Consider the following 14,483-nt stretch of genomic DNA (forward strand, 5'->3'; position numbering starts at 1 on the left):
TCCGTACACAGCTTAAACATCATTAATAGCATTCGTTGCTATGGTGTTGGGCAGGCTGAGGTCTCTCTACTTGAAATCCTGAACTACACTTAATGCTGTACAACAGCTGGGTCAAGCCAACACCTTTGACTTTGACCCTTTTTTTTTTTTTTTCCCCAGTAAAATCAAAAGACCACTTCTCCATCCCTGTTGGTTCTTGGGATATATATATATTTTGTACTGCAACGAGAAATGGGAATGTGAGAGAGGGAAAGAAAAAAAAAGGAAAGACAAAAAGAAAAACACAACATTTTAATTGGCTCAATGGAGCCTTTCCAAAAACTTTGACTGTTACATCAGAAAATCATGAAGGAGAATAAAAAAAGACCGTCCCCTGAAAAGTTTCACAGAAGATTGTTTCTCATTTTCCCAAGCAGCTAAACATTTTAATAAACTAGGAAAATGAGACTGTAAAACCACAACATCTGACAGCAAGCCCCAGGGGCAAGAACCATTCCTGAAACTAATTTTAACTCAGGTTTTAACGTTGATCAGATTTCAAGAGGAGAATGTCCCCTTAAGCTGTCTCTCTGTTCTTAGAGAAACCCTGGGTGGGTTGTGTTGTTTTTTTTTTCGCCAACTCTGAGAAACAATTTTCTTTGCAGCACGTTGTCGTCACAGGCATAGCAGGACTTTTCTGTCAGTTGTTACTCTACAGCCCAAGAGATGCCCTGCCCCAGACAGATTCTCGTCTCTTCTCAGTTTCGTTCTGAGACCTTTCCCATAGAAGTGGCACGGCTCCAGCAGCAAAGCCTGGTCTTAAACCCATCCCCATGTGGCTGCTCAAGGACCCAACCCATTTAACATCTGATCTTCAGCCATGAAGAAGGCACCAGGCCAATTCAGACCAGCTGAGGCCGGGATCCAATGCAAGCTTCCAGTTTCTGGAGAAGCGAGTGTACTGGACCAGCTTTTTCTTCCCCAGGTACCCGAATCTCATTGTGTTTTAACCACTGTCAGGGCATCTACAGATAGGGCTGGCATTTTAACGCCACAACTCAGTTAACAACACAGCTGTGAACTTGAATGGGCAAAAAACAAAACATCCAAGTAGTGTAGGTTTCTCTTGAAGACTCCCATTTCTTCTCATGGAAACATTTTTTGTCTTCTGGATAAGCTCAAACAAAATCATTTGCCCTTTGGGCAGGACTTCTTTATGCTGCAGCTACCTTCTAAAACCCGGCTTGTCTCTATTTTGAGCTCCATTTCACGTAGCTGTGTGAGCCCAGTGCTTTGCAGTTTTCCAGGAATGGTCAATGGCATCAAGTAGCCCCTGCCCCTGCTCAGCATGATTCTCCAGTTCAAAGGCACGTTGTGCAGGAGCAGAAAGCAGAGCTCTCTGCTGCTTCACAAGCTGCCTAATGCCCACAAGAATGACCGGGCTGGAAAACAGCTCCGCAAATGCCTGCTTTCTTCTTTGCCAGTAATTAAAGTGCTCATTTATTTCTAGGTCCCTCCTTGCTGAGGTAGAAGGTATTTCTGATGCCTTACCTTTAAGCTTTGTGCATGCTGTGTAGGGGATGCTGTTGTTTGGGGGGTGAGGGTGGGACGGGGTGACAGGGTGACCCGTTTTTTGCATGGTAGAGGCACAGCGAGAGTCCCCCTTGGCTCCTCCAGCCCACCAGCAGGCTTAGTCAGATCAGCAGCATCAAAGCCGAGCAGCTCTTTGGAGAAAGGGCATTTGTTCTTTCATCCAGAGATTACAGGAATCTCTCACAGATCCCAGCAGCCTGTTTTGAAACACTCTTTAAAGAGAAATACCTGTTTGTGGTGCCACCTGCCATCTAAAGCAGTCTCTTCGCCTTCCAGCTTTCCTTGCAACGCTCTCCCCCAGACATTTATCCATGTGTCCAAGGACAAAATGGTGCCAAAGTTCATTCCCCATCGAGCAGAATTGCCCAGCTTTTGTGGCAGAGCTGAGGGCTCCCCGTAAATGTGCCAGAGAGCTTGTAACCTATTTGGGCCGGCTCCTTCTCCCTGTTGCGCTCAGCAGGGACAGCAGGAAGGCAGAAAGCAGCTCTTAGCATCTGGAGGAAAGAAATGCAGAGATAAAAAGCTCTTTGCCCTGCTGTTTCCATTCCTTCATGACTTAATTTTTTTCGGTCGGGGCACAGAGAAGATTATAAAGCTGTAACCTCTAATCCGCTCCTGAGCACTCCTTCTCCATCTCTTCCTTTCTCCTCTCTTTCAGCCAGTTCTAATCCTCTGTGTCTCCTCTCTCGCAGGTAGGAATTGGAGTCTAATCTCAGACGACAGGTTGGTAATTAGAGCAAAAGATTATCCTGACCCCATATCAGGAAGGTAAAAAGAGAGGAATAATGCAGGGCCATCCAAGATCAAGCCTTCAATGTTCAGTAAAGGAACCATCCTCATCTCTGTCTGTCCTACTGTCTTCCCCATTCTGCATCCTCTCCCTTGTCCTAGCCAAGGGGGATTCCTGATTTCTTGTATTTCCTGCCCGTCTCCCCTCAGCCAGACAGGAACTGTGTTTTTCCAGCACTCATTCAGCACAGAAATGGCCACATTTTCCATTTCTGAAGGGAGGGCAGAGTCAGAGTTTAACTAGGCAGAGACTCAGCCAAGGGGCTGTGGCTGGGAAAAGTGGGAAATGGGGAAAGCACAAGCAGGTACAGAGGAAGGAAGCCTGCTCAGAGAGGCTGGAGCCAACGTATGCTGTCAGCGAACCCCAGCCTGGCACTGGGTACCCTGACCCAGGGCTTTTATAGTCCAGCAAGATGAATCCACAGCAGCCGTGCCCATCTCCACCCAGTCCTTTTTCTGCTTTGGCACTGATCTCTCTTGTCCCGTATCACCGGTACTCATCAAGGACCCAAGACTGCCACAGCAAAGGGGAAGTTGGGAGCGCTGAGCTTCTTCTGTGTCTCACCCCCTACAGGCACAAGGTCGGCAGGACCCACTGTAGCTGGGGCTTGGGCATCACCAGCCAGCAGCCTGCAGGCACCAGGAGGTGTCGGGGTAGAGGTGGCAGTGGAGCGATCGAAACCTGCTGGGGAAAGAGTGAAGGAGGATCAGGAGGCAGTTTTTACTGCAGGGCAAAGCTAGAGAATGGAAGACTTCTCCCTCGTGCCACATCCCACCCACACCAGATGCTGTTCCTGCATTACAGTGCCCGAGGACTGGCTGTTCATCTTATGGTGTCTCGTCTTGGCACAGTGGGGCAGCCAAGCCTCCCTCCAACACCTCAATCCTGCCCTGGACCATGTATCCCAAGCCCATAGATCACCAGCCCCCACTACGTGGTTCTCTGGATGGTCTTTTCATTGCTTGGTGGCTTCCTACCCCTGCTATCTCCAGCCACAAACTTCTTACCCATGCTCTGCAAATAGCAGCTTTAGGTTTATTCACTCAAACCAGAGAAAGTAAATCAAAGAACGCTTTTGTTTGCGGTCATCCTGAAGTAAACCTTTTTCTTTTCTCCCTTCAATTTCCTCAGCAAAGCAAAGTAAAATAAAGCACAATTTCCTCTCCTGAGTTTAGAAGAACATTTCAGTTCCTGTCCCAGAGGTAAAAGGTTAGCTTGTTCATTCTCAGTGTGAAATAAATGGTAAAACTTTTGGCTCGGTAACTGTCCAAATAAAATGTTACGATACTTCTTTTCTTTCCGTTCATCCGATAGGGTTTTCAAAGTTTGTAAGTGTTCACAAACGTCTTAATGCTGGTGTGCTCCTCACCCGATAAGCCATGTGATTGCAAGGTTTCTGTCCCTCACTCTTGATCTCCCGCACCCCATTTAGCTGCCTCCCCTTCCCAGCCTATTGTCCGACAGCTCAAACCACGGAGTGGCCCAGATCATTCATGCCCCGTACCTTGAGGGATCTTCCTGCGGTGAGAAGGGACCACTGAGTTCGATAACGTTGAGCTTGTTCTCAAAGACACCATAGCTGAGTGTGACCTGCAAAGAGGGGTGGGGAGAAAGGAGCAGGGAGGGTGAGGAGGTGAGCTCAGGAGCAAGGAACTTGCTTTGGGTAACAAAAGCTCGTGTTCTTTTTCCTTCTCTGCTGGCTTGGCCTCTGCCTTCCACCTCTCCTCTCCTCCTGCCCATAATGGTCCGTCACTTGAGTCCTTGGCCCTCTCCAAGCCCCCTACACCCCTTGTTATCTCCCCATGCAAGGAGGATGTGGTGTAAAGCCCCCTTCCCCCAAAATGAGCATTTCTCCTTGTCCTTTTGCCATGTTCCCCAAGTCCTCCCATCACTCCCTGTACCCGTGTTCCCCACCACTGACCCTTGGCCACTGTGACTGTCACCTGTGCTGCAGGCAACCTCTGCTCCTTATTGCTTCTCCCCTTCCTCGCACACCTCTCTCTTGTTCCGTTTCCCCTGCTCACCTGCTGCGTGAGGCGGGAGGTGGGGATGAGCTGCAGGTTCTCCAGGTGGGAGTGGAAGAGCGCGTTGGGCAGCAGCTGCCCACCAACTTTGCACTCGATGATGTACCCCATGGTGCAGTCATCCGGCAGGCGGATGAGCTCTGAAGTGCTCAGGAAATTCCTGCCGCTGGAAGAGAGCAGAGCTGGGTGGGTTAGGAGAAGGAGGTGGGGAGATACAGGCAACCACTTCACTGAAAACCAGAATAAACCTTGGAACAAGGCAAGAAATCCCCCAGTCCCACCTGTAGACATAGGAGTGTGTTTGCTCTTCAACCACACCCAGCCATGCAGTCCCACCAAGTATTTGATACTGTCCCTGATATATATCCTCAGCAAGCTGATTCAGAGAGCTGGCAGAGGCTGTGCCGAGTTAGTTCTCCGGCTGTTTGGTGAGCTGCACTGAGTCATTCAGGGGTCAGACAAGCCAGCACAAGAGAAATGGCAGGACTGCATGGCCAGGACCAGGAGGGAGAGGGAACGGGACAATCTTTCAGCTGAAATGAGCTGCTCATTGGCTTCACCCTATTGCAGCACCACAGACTTGCTTTGATGACAGGGTAAACCTCGCTTCAGGGCTCTTGTAACTGGAAGCAGCCACATGACACAAAGCGCCGTCTACTCTAACACACCCCTCAGCTAGTTCAAATGGGTTTAAAGCCTTTTAACACAGTAGTGGCAGACTTTATGACAGATTAGGTGTTTTCTGTCCATGCCACTTTAATTTTTCCCTGGATCACAGACCATTTTCCTGTCTGGGTCTAGCACAGCACATGTATCATGGCCTTCAGCTAAACCAGCAAAAACAGGACCACCTGGTGTACATCAGATCTGTCTTTCTGGCTATGCAAAGATCTGGTTAAGGCTGGCACAGATGTTTCCTGTTGATATATGCACATATAGCCTGTTACACAACCTAGGGCATCCTGGAAAACATCTTCTTGTAGGCTGGGCTAACACAAGACCCCGGGACCTGTTCTCTGTGCATCAAGATGAGGAAATGACAGTGGCCACTGTAAGAGGGTTTGGGGTGGGGAAACGGAAAATTAGTTCAGGAGGGAGGCAGAGGAGATTGGAAAGAGGAAGAGCGAGGGGAGATACACAGACAGGGAAAGCACTTAGGAAAAGAACCAGAAGAAGCTGAAATAAAAGGGAAGGAGGGTGGGGGAATAACCAAGAGCTGAAAGGAGTTGGGGAGGAGGGAGTGCGTCATCCTATGATCACGTCTGCTGACGTGCCTGCTGTTGTCTCTTTTTAATCAGGTGGGAGACCCACCCACTACATCCTTCCTCCAGTCCCACATGCTTACAGATTTGAAGCGCGTGGCACTCTGCACCCTTGCAAACATCCTTGCAAGCATCACAGACACAAATTCAGATTTGACGCTGCCAGGAATCACTGTGTGTCTGTGTTCCTAATCCCCAAAGGCTCATATACCCACCGGCTGCACAGCTCACCTGGCCCAAGGCACCATCTTCCTTGCCAGCTTTTGGCTGATGCAGAACCCGGCCCCTCCTGTGGCAAACCAGAAGTGCACGGATTTCTGGAGAGAAACAGCAGAACAAATCAATGGCAGAGGCTCAGAGGAACATCATGCTCCTGGAGATGGGAATGCTGGAAACCCAGCTTTGACACAGAGATAAACAGAGCCCTATTGTCACCCCAAAACTGCTGCCCAGAGGGACGTGGTAGTAGTACAGCACCAATTTTGATCTCACATGGCTGGGAAGCCAGGATGAGCAAGGCTGCTCTCATGGCACTCTGAGCTCAAAGAGAAAAATGAGCAAGCAGAGGCAGAGAGACCACTGGCCAAATCACATCGTGCATGCTAAGGAAGGCTAGCTGGAAATCCAGGCTGAGTTCTGCCAGCCTGCTAGAGCAGGGCTGATCCATCCCAAGGCAGGCTGATCTCCTTGCAGATGGGCACCCAACGGAGCAGCAGCACCATGAGACATCACTTTCCCTTCCTCTAGGTAGACTGGAGTGAGTCAATGCATGTTACTGCGTTCAGACAGGACCGGCGTGTTCTCAGCTGATGTCTCTTGCTCCTGGGACCTTTCTCTCATCAGGGTCCAGCTGATGAGCCACAGTATTAAATAAAACATACCGTCTGGTTGTTGGGCAGCGTTTCGGAGGCCCGGATGGGTCGGTTCAGGCTGGGTTTCCCCAGGTAGACATCCCGCGTCGGGGAGTAGGAGGACAGCAGCTGCAGGAGGGCCTGAGGGTTCAGATAGTTGTCGTCATCCAAATGGCAGAACCAGCTGGAGGGAGACGGGAGCGAAGACACAAGAGGATGGCAGTAAGGAGGTGCCGGCAGCCCCGTGGGGTTTCCCTCAGGCAGCAGCCCCAGCTCACCTCCGGCCACTGGCCAGGAACGCGTCGAACTCTGCGGCCATCTTGCAGGAGAGGGCCGGGTGGCTGTGCTCGGTGGAGCAGTTGGTGAACACCACATGGTCACCTGCGGGGAAAAAAAAAAGTCTGGGGCTCAAGGCTGGCCCACATGGCCACGGAGAGGACCTCTGGGCAGGAGGGAAGAGGTTTGCTCACGCCCAGCTTCCTCTCGCCCCCCCTGATCCAAGCCTGCCATGATGTGGGCATCTCCCACCTGCTTGCCTCTTCCCCCATCAACCCCAAGCAGTTCACTACACACAACCCTTCTCTGAGCTCTAACCCAAACCATTTTGTGATTCTTATAGCTAGACTCCACCCCACAAATGGTACAATAAGGACAAGAGCTTAGTCATCAGCTCCGCACTCTACTTTCCCCTTGCCACCACTGCACCTCGCAGAGAGCAGCTCCCTTATCACCACCTCACTGTGGCCCACAGCCACAGAAGTCCCATCCTTCCCCCAACCTAGGAAAAGAAGCCAGGAGAAAGCAAAGCATCTTGCCCAAGGCTAGGTCCCCTGCTAGCTGCACTTCCACCCTGCCCATGGCCAGACAAGGTACAGGGTGAGGTTTTCTCCCTGGGTGCTTGTGCTGCATGCCTGGAGCCAGCTGTCTGGCCAGCCAAAGGCCACGCAAGCTTAGAAACTGAAGGCAAGAAGAGTGAGGTGGTGATGTGGGAAAGGTGGTTACCCATTCTCCTCTTCAGGGCATCATCTTCTTCATCGGTGAAGACGTACGTCTGGGGAGATGAGAAAACGAGGTTACTGCCAGGCCTGGAGCTGGTGCTGCTCCTGGCCACCCACCCCAAGGCAGGCCTTGCTGCCATGCTCCCATGCCAGGCACCAGGCAGCAGAGGAACAGAGGGACAGGAGCTGCCTCACTGCTCCCCCTTCCCAATTAAACCTCTCCAAACCCTCACAGGAGATGCACACAGACCCCAACACTGCATGTCTTGCCCTGCTGTTGCTTTGTGCTGCTTCCTCCCCATGCACAGGATGGGCTTTGCAGGGGCTGCTCATTGCCCTGAGCAGGATCAGCGCTTCCTTTGCCACCCAACATCCCCCCGCCAGCACCTTCCCTGCTCATGTTGCTTTATTTTTCCCCCTGAAGCCTTGGGAAGAGGGACAAGAGGACCTGCAGCACCAAGCAAGGGGTTGAGGGAGGCCTGGCTTTGGTGTCAGTTGCAGAAAAAATGCATGCATTGTGGTTGAACGATGCTCGAGTTGAAAGGAGAACATCTGTTTGTGTGATAAGTGTGCACAGCCCCCTGCTGCTTGCCTGCCTCCTCCTCCTCTTCCTCCACCCCCAGGCTCTCTAATCCCCCTCTCTGCCATTATGTGGCATGTCACCCCCTCCTCAGGGCCAGCCAGGGATCAGGGCTCAGGGAGAAAAGCTTTCCTCAGGCAGAAAATGAGCTTTCATGAAATTAAAAAGGAGGCACAAGCCTTAAACAGTCTCTCCACCAGCTGCCTGCAGGCTGGTTAAACAGCACCTGGGCAGGGACAAAAGGCACAAGGCAGATGGACACCAGCTCGTAGGAGCTGTCATTGCTCTGATGAGCTGAGTTTCTTTCCCTCTACATCTCCCTGCATCCCATGCATTTGGGTTGGGTGATGTGCCCTCGCCAGCGAGGTGTGGGAAGAGAAATGATCTAAACATTAGATCGATAAACAGCAAGGAAGGCAGTGAAGGACCCTCAGAGATCACCCAGCCGAGCAGAGATGGCAGGATGGGCTCACAGTCTCAAATGTCTGAGCTGCAGTGACTCGGTGAATTCCCCTCCCACAGCTGATTGCAATAACTGACCGTGCACACAGTCCTACCTGACCCCAGTGACAGACCCGCTTGGTTTAAGAAATTTCCAAGGTAATCAGAGGACAGGAAGCAATTAGCAAAGTCTCAAGTGAAGGAGTTGCACTAGGTCAGGCAACTGTACCCTAAGGTTCAGGCACAGCAGGCATTCACAGTGACACGGGATTTCCCTTGCTAGCACATTTAAAGGCAGAAATTTCCACCATGACAAATAATTCATCTTAAGAAAACAGTTCCGAAACCCTTGAAACTTCCTGATGTTTTCAAAAAACAGAAATATTGTTGCTAGAAATGACTTGCTTACAGGTATAAAACCATCCAGAAATCATGTGCCTAACCAACGTCATGTCTGACTGACTTAAAATGGGGATGTGTACCTTCTTCTAGGTTTTGTATTTGTGAAAACACCCCAAGGCTCCCACTTTCCTCTTGATGCGAGGTGGAGAATGCTGTTTTAGAGACACCTGATATGCTCCTGCAGGAACCCAAGGCTGAAGGAGCATCATCACCATGGGAAACATCAAACCCTCCAACAGAACTGGAAGAAAGAGGCTACGAGTGTGGATGCTGGGTTGGAGAGAAGCAGCCCCTCTACCATATCCACCCCCCTGTGCTCCACCAGACCATCTATGGGGCCGTGCAGGAGCAGAGAAGGTGGCTGGGTGGGAAAGGGTGTCTGATGGACAGAGGTGTTAGCAGTGATACGGAGCTGCTGGTGCCAAGGGGCTTGGACTGGCAGCTCTCCATGAACATAGGTGCCCACATCATGGATAAACACTAGATTTTGAGGTTTCCTCAGCCCAAAATTTAGAAACAAAGAAATGAAAACTAGAAAAAGGGAATACACATGTGGAACCTGACAGTCCAGGGTCACATTAATCTCCGAGGCTATCCCTTTTCCAGGAAGAAACGGCCTCCAAAATGCAAATGCATCAACAGGGTTAATGGTGTGTCTGGGCAGAGAAGAGATTCAAAATCTACACTGTGTTCACAACACTGAAAATGTGAAAAACTTTTGAGGATGGGTCATTCAAAGTTTTCATTTCCATCAGCTGGATGCTTGGCTTGCTGTAAGGAGGGGAGGTTGCTAGAATTCGTTTGTGTTACTGAACGAAATGCCATTTCAGACCTGAAATCGAGACTTATTTTCATCCAAACCACGGGGGCTAAGAGTTCCAGCCACTTCAAGATGCTGTCCAGCCTTAACAGCCATCAAAACTGACACTTCTGCTTAGATGAAGCCTTTTCTCAGTAATGGGCTTGAAATGATTTCTACAGCAAGTTCCAGCGAAAAGTTTGCACTGGATTAGTTCTCAAGAGAGAGATCACAATCTGGCTCCTGGAAGAGCACCCACCCTGTACTTCCCTTTCCCCACCTCCCACCAGCTGAACATCTTCTGCTTAAACAGTGCAATTTCAAGGGAAATCCTCTCTCTGTCATTATACCCGAACAGAGTCCAACACAGAAGACTTTTAATTTGGCTCCTGTGCAATCTCTCCTAATCATAAAAGGCCACAGCTGGTCCTGCCTCCTGGCGCAGTCACCTAAGCCTGGCCTTTGAGGTCTGGGTTACTTCCTTCAGGAGGACACCATGCAGGTAACCAGCTCTGAAGCCAGGCTTGGCATCAGGAGCATAGCCAGCTGCCAAAATTTCCCCACTGGCTACCTGCAGAGAGGGACGCGCTGAATCAGTCTCCAGCGATGAGTTAGAGCCAGCGAGAGAGCAAGGTGGCAGGTCAGCCCTAGAAGACAGTTCCTGCACATCAGTGCTTCCAAGACCTGGGTTTTAAAGCCTATAAAAATTCATTAGTAGGAGCTCTAGCAACCTGTCCATGGCCACATGACAATTAAATAACCTGTGCAAACTGAGAGCTCTCTCTCTTTTTTTTTTTTTTTTTTTTCCTGCTAAGCAAGGGTTTCTATGTTGTCAATTTTTCAGAACTAACCCTTTCCCCTACCTCCAAGTACAACCCAACAGTTTTTTATTTGTTTGTTTGCTTGCTTGCTTTTCAAATAAAGGAAAAAAAAATCTTTTAGCTTCCATGTATTTCTCTTTGCCTCTCTCCCCCTCTCCTGCCCTTAAGCCCAGTTAGTAAAAAAACAGAAGAAACAAATGGAAAATTTGGGGTGAGGCAGGGAGGGGAAGCAGACAGGAGGGAAGGAAAGCCCTGAGCTTCCAACAGCATCTGATAGCAATGGAAAAGCACTTTAAAAATGACTGACCCTCCCATTCAACCCCTCGCTTCCCATTCTCCTGCTCAGTTCGTGGAGCATTTCCCACTGGGCTGGCAGCAGCACAGAAAATTCACCACCTCATCCCAGGCTGGGACTTCATTTGTCTGTCAAAAAGAGACGGCCAGGTGAACATGGGGGAGCTGCTGTCTGATTCCTGCCATCTGCAGGACGGCCAGACGTCTGTCTGTCAATCACACGAGGAGGGCAAGGTCAAGGGCTCCTTGCAAACCTGCTCCAAAAGCCTTTTTGGTGGTCTTTGATGCCGGTGTGGGCACATGGCGTGGTTTGGCTTCTCCAAAGAGCTGTTGGGCTGAGGGCAGGAACGGGTGGGTGGGGAGGAGAAGTGCATCTGGAGGAGGAAGCAGGGTATCTCAGATGCTAAGATGGACGCGCAGACAGGAGAGGAAGTGTGCCCGAAATAGGACACGGCTTCCTGTGACAACCGCAGCAGACCAGACGGTTGCAGCACCAGAAAGTGGAAAACCACCCTTACCCAGAAAACCCTGCCTTGCTTCGAGCGCTCTCCTACCCAAAAACCTCCACCCCCATCTGCCTTCTTTGCTGAGGCCTGAATTCACCTCGTTAAACCAGGGGGAGCCTCAGCGCCAAGCCTCGCAAACCCATGGCACAAGGAGGCAGAAGGCCACCATTTCAGACGGCTCCTGGAAGACCTGCGCTCCCCCTCCGGTGCGGCTGGGGCCGTCTGCGGTGTCAGTGGTTAAAGAAAATGAAAGCAAATCCCCGACACCTCAAGCCAAAAGAGTCAGGATTAGGTTAGGGGATGGCGACGCTTGCTGAGAGCGCTCGTCCTCACAGCCTGCATGTGAAGAGCCCACTCTTCAACCTCTCTGACCACCACAATCTGGCCACCAGTGGAAACTCTTCAGCTTCTCTGGCCACCCTCCCCATCAACCAGGTACCAAAGCAACATTTTGCTGGGTAGCACCCACCATTCGGTATGAACAGAGGTGAGAGTTAGGGAAAACGAGGCAAAGGGTGGGACCGCAGTGCCCGATTTCCCCTTCCATTGGCTTTGTCCCTCCCTACAGACACCCCGTCCCCAATCCCACCGCCAAGCACCCCCTCTGCAGCCCAAATCCACACGCTCACCTGCTCTCTTGCCCGGGTTATCCACGTGTCCAGGAGCAGCTCCATCCTGCTCTGGTGAAATCTCTTGGTGGTCTTCACCGCTATGAAGACGTCTCCAAGGGTCAGGCTTCCTTGGGTCCTGTATTCCTCCGGAGGCTGAATCTGCAGGTTCTTCTGCCCCCTGCCTCCACCTCTCACGGCATCTTCCGAACTTTTTTGTGTCCATCGCTCCGGGTTCTCCAGCATCCCGTCTCTGAGCCCCGAGGATGTTTCCCCAGATGTTTCCTGAGCCCCACGGTGCCGTACGGAGAGGAGGGCCACGCTGACCAGGAAAACTGCTGCTCCAGACAGACCACGGAGGAGCCGGCGGCCCATGGCTGACGTACCTCCACCAGAACCTGCCCACGCTTCTCTAAACCTTCTGCAGGGCAGGACGAGCCGAGAGCGAGGAACAAATAGGCTGAGGCCGAGGACTGGGGTGGGTGAAGATCCGAAATCCAAAGCAACAGCAGTCCCCAAGGAGAGAGATGAAGCGAGGGGAATTTCCACAGACCGAGGGGGGCTTGATCACCCAGCGAGGCAGGGACATGTGGCAGGAAAACACTCCGGGGCGACTGGCGGGTGGCTGGTACAGCTCACCAGGAGGAAAACGAGCATCCCTGCTCCTGGTGGAGAAGATGAGGGTCCTGGGCTGGGGGTGGAGAGGGTGCCAGAGGAGATCAGAGCCATCGAGGGGGAGCCCGGACCGAAGACATCAGTTCCCCAGAAGACCCCAGCCTGCGCACCCAAGCCAGGGGCTCCGTGGCGGATGCATGGGGCCGGAGCAGGGCTGTGGGAAGGAGCTGGGTGCCATGCGAGCAGCTGGTCTGTCTGTCCGTCCACCTGCTCCCTCAGTGCAGCTCAGTCTTGCTCCCTGCCAGCCCCGGTCCCGCCTCCGGGCATGGGGCGGAGCACCAGCCCCGGGGGAGGAAGAGGATGGAGGGTGGAGGATGAAGGGGGGCAGCCCCCAGCCTGATAGCGGGGTTTGCTTCGCCTCACCTGCTGTGCCAAGACCCCAGGCTGGGCCCTCTCGCAGGTGGCGAGCAGCTGATGTGGGGGAACAAACCTGTTGCTGTGAAAGCCCAGCTCCCCGAGGGGCTCCCAGTCCTATTTGGGAGGCCCCAAGCCCTGTTTAATGTAATGGGAGGAGGGAAGGGGGAACAGGTGCAGGTTTAGGTGAGCTGTTGTTGGGAAGAAACATGTTTTTGCACAAAATCCCCCTGCTCCAGAGCTTTCACCACTCCGAATCCCTGCATTTTACCCCACACTGCCTCCCAAAACAGGACTCTGGGTCTCCTGCTACCCCCCATACGCCCTCTCCAAAGAACCCCAGACAAGTCCTGTAGGAAACTGGCACATCCAGCTCCTTCCCCATCTGTCCCATGGGGGTACGGAGAGGCAACCAGGATGGGGGGGCTGGTGCCTGCACCCCCACCCCAGCTTCGGAGGCGTGGGGACAGCAGGAGGACAGTGCTCTACATAAGCTGCTGAAATCAGGGCGCCTCCTGAGGGAGCTACAAGCTGTGGGCATAGCCAAAAAAAAAAAAAAATAAAAGGGAATAAGATGAGGGGGGCACAGCTTGCAGGGTGTGCCGTGTGACAAAGCCTCCCCCCAGCTGTGCACATGCCAGATGATGGGATCCTATAAAAGAGGGGCAGGGCAGGGATCAGGGTTCCTCTGTTCCACACTCCCACCATGTGGCGGGGACACAGGGAAGACCTCCCCACCTTACCAAAACCCAGTTTCCCCAGGCCTCGTACATACACTTTGATCCCAGCCCTGTCCCTGGTTCCAGCCTTTTCTTTTGTAAGGCAGAAATCACCGAATCTGCTTCTATCCCCTCTTCTCATGTGTTTCTCCTATTCTATAAGCCCCCTGGACTTCTCCTGGAGCAAGAACATCTTCAGAGCATCTCCCATACCCCTTCAGAGGGTCCCTGCAGGCTTTATTTTTAGACACGTTTGACTGCTGAGGCTTTCTTACACCTATTTGGGGCAGGGGGTTGTCATTCACCTTCAGGCTTTAATTTACCACAGGGACATGAAGCTGGCACGACCGAACCACTGCCACCACACCAAATACTGGGGTTGCTCCCATGGCTAGCCACTGCTCCAGAGCCAGAAATGACCCTCTCTGAGGATTTTGGCCACCCAGATGAAGCTCCAGGCAGCTTCCACGGCTCCTAAGCATCCTGCAGCACCTCCCATCCCTGCCCCGGGTCTTCTGCAAGAGAAAGGGGGACACAGGTGGAAGAACCCCAAAAGAGCCCTTTGGGGGCTGCAAGGCTGACCCCAAATCAACCTTGGTGGTTTGGGGCAGCAGAGCAGGTCAGACCTGACCACATACAAACCAAAACACTCCTAAAACTAGAGGTGACCCCATGCTGCTGCAGCTCCCTGGGGACAGCGTGGAGAGGGCTGGTGACCTCCCTCGGGGACACACCTGCCACTAGGCCTCTGCCCTCCCCAGAGGGAGAAAATTTGCTCTCGGTGACT

The 14,483-nt window shown here is 52.2% G+C and overlaps 1 protein-coding gene across 2 annotated transcripts; it reads right to left on the reverse strand.

Annotated features, from left to right (window-relative positions):
* Positions 1-295: 295 nt before the first annotated feature.
* Positions 296-12,842, reverse strand: MFNG (MFNG O-fucosylpeptide 3-beta-N-acetylglucosaminyltransferase). Of its 2 annotated transcripts, none has more exons than XM_082784504.1 (8): positions 11,970-12,842; positions 7,502-7,550; positions 6,778-6,880; positions 6,530-6,683; positions 5,880-5,965; positions 4,387-4,552; positions 3,867-3,952; positions 296-3,046 (listed from the first exon to the last, which is right to left on the reverse strand). In XM_082784504.1, the coding sequence occupies exons 1-8, from the start codon at positions 12,321-12,323 to the stop codon at positions 2,977-2,979; spliced, it is 1,068 nt and encodes a 355-aa protein (XP_082640630.1). In that variant the 5' UTR covers positions 12,324-12,842; the 3' UTR covers positions 296-2,976. The 2 variants fall into 2 exon arrangements, with proteins under 2 accessions (XP_082640630.1, XP_082640631.1); XM_082784505.1 differs by having other exon boundaries at positions 297-3,043.
* Between the last annotated feature and the right edge of the window lie 1,641 nt (positions 12,843-14,483).

This window comes from Aythya marila (assembly GCF_965140915.1).
Source record: "Aythya marila genome assembly, chromosome: 1".
NCBI lineage: Eukaryota > Metazoa > Chordata > Aves > Anseriformes > Anatidae > Aythya > Aythya marila.

Bases quoted from the DNA above. Each gene is read 5' to 3' on its own strand.
- MFNG (XM_082784504.1), bottom strand. From the start codon at position 12,323: ATGGGCCGCCGGCTCCTCCGTGGTCTGTCTGGAGCAGCAGTTTTCCTG. The intron at 5,966-6,529 runs GTATGTTTTATT...GTTTCTCTCCAG, and splicing joins CGCTGCCCAACAACCAGACG to AAATCCGTGCACTTCTGGTT. The intron at 3,047-3,866 runs GTACGGGGCATG...CTCTTTCCCCAG, and splicing joins CCGCAGGAAGATCCCTCAAG to CAGGTTTCGATCGCTCCACT.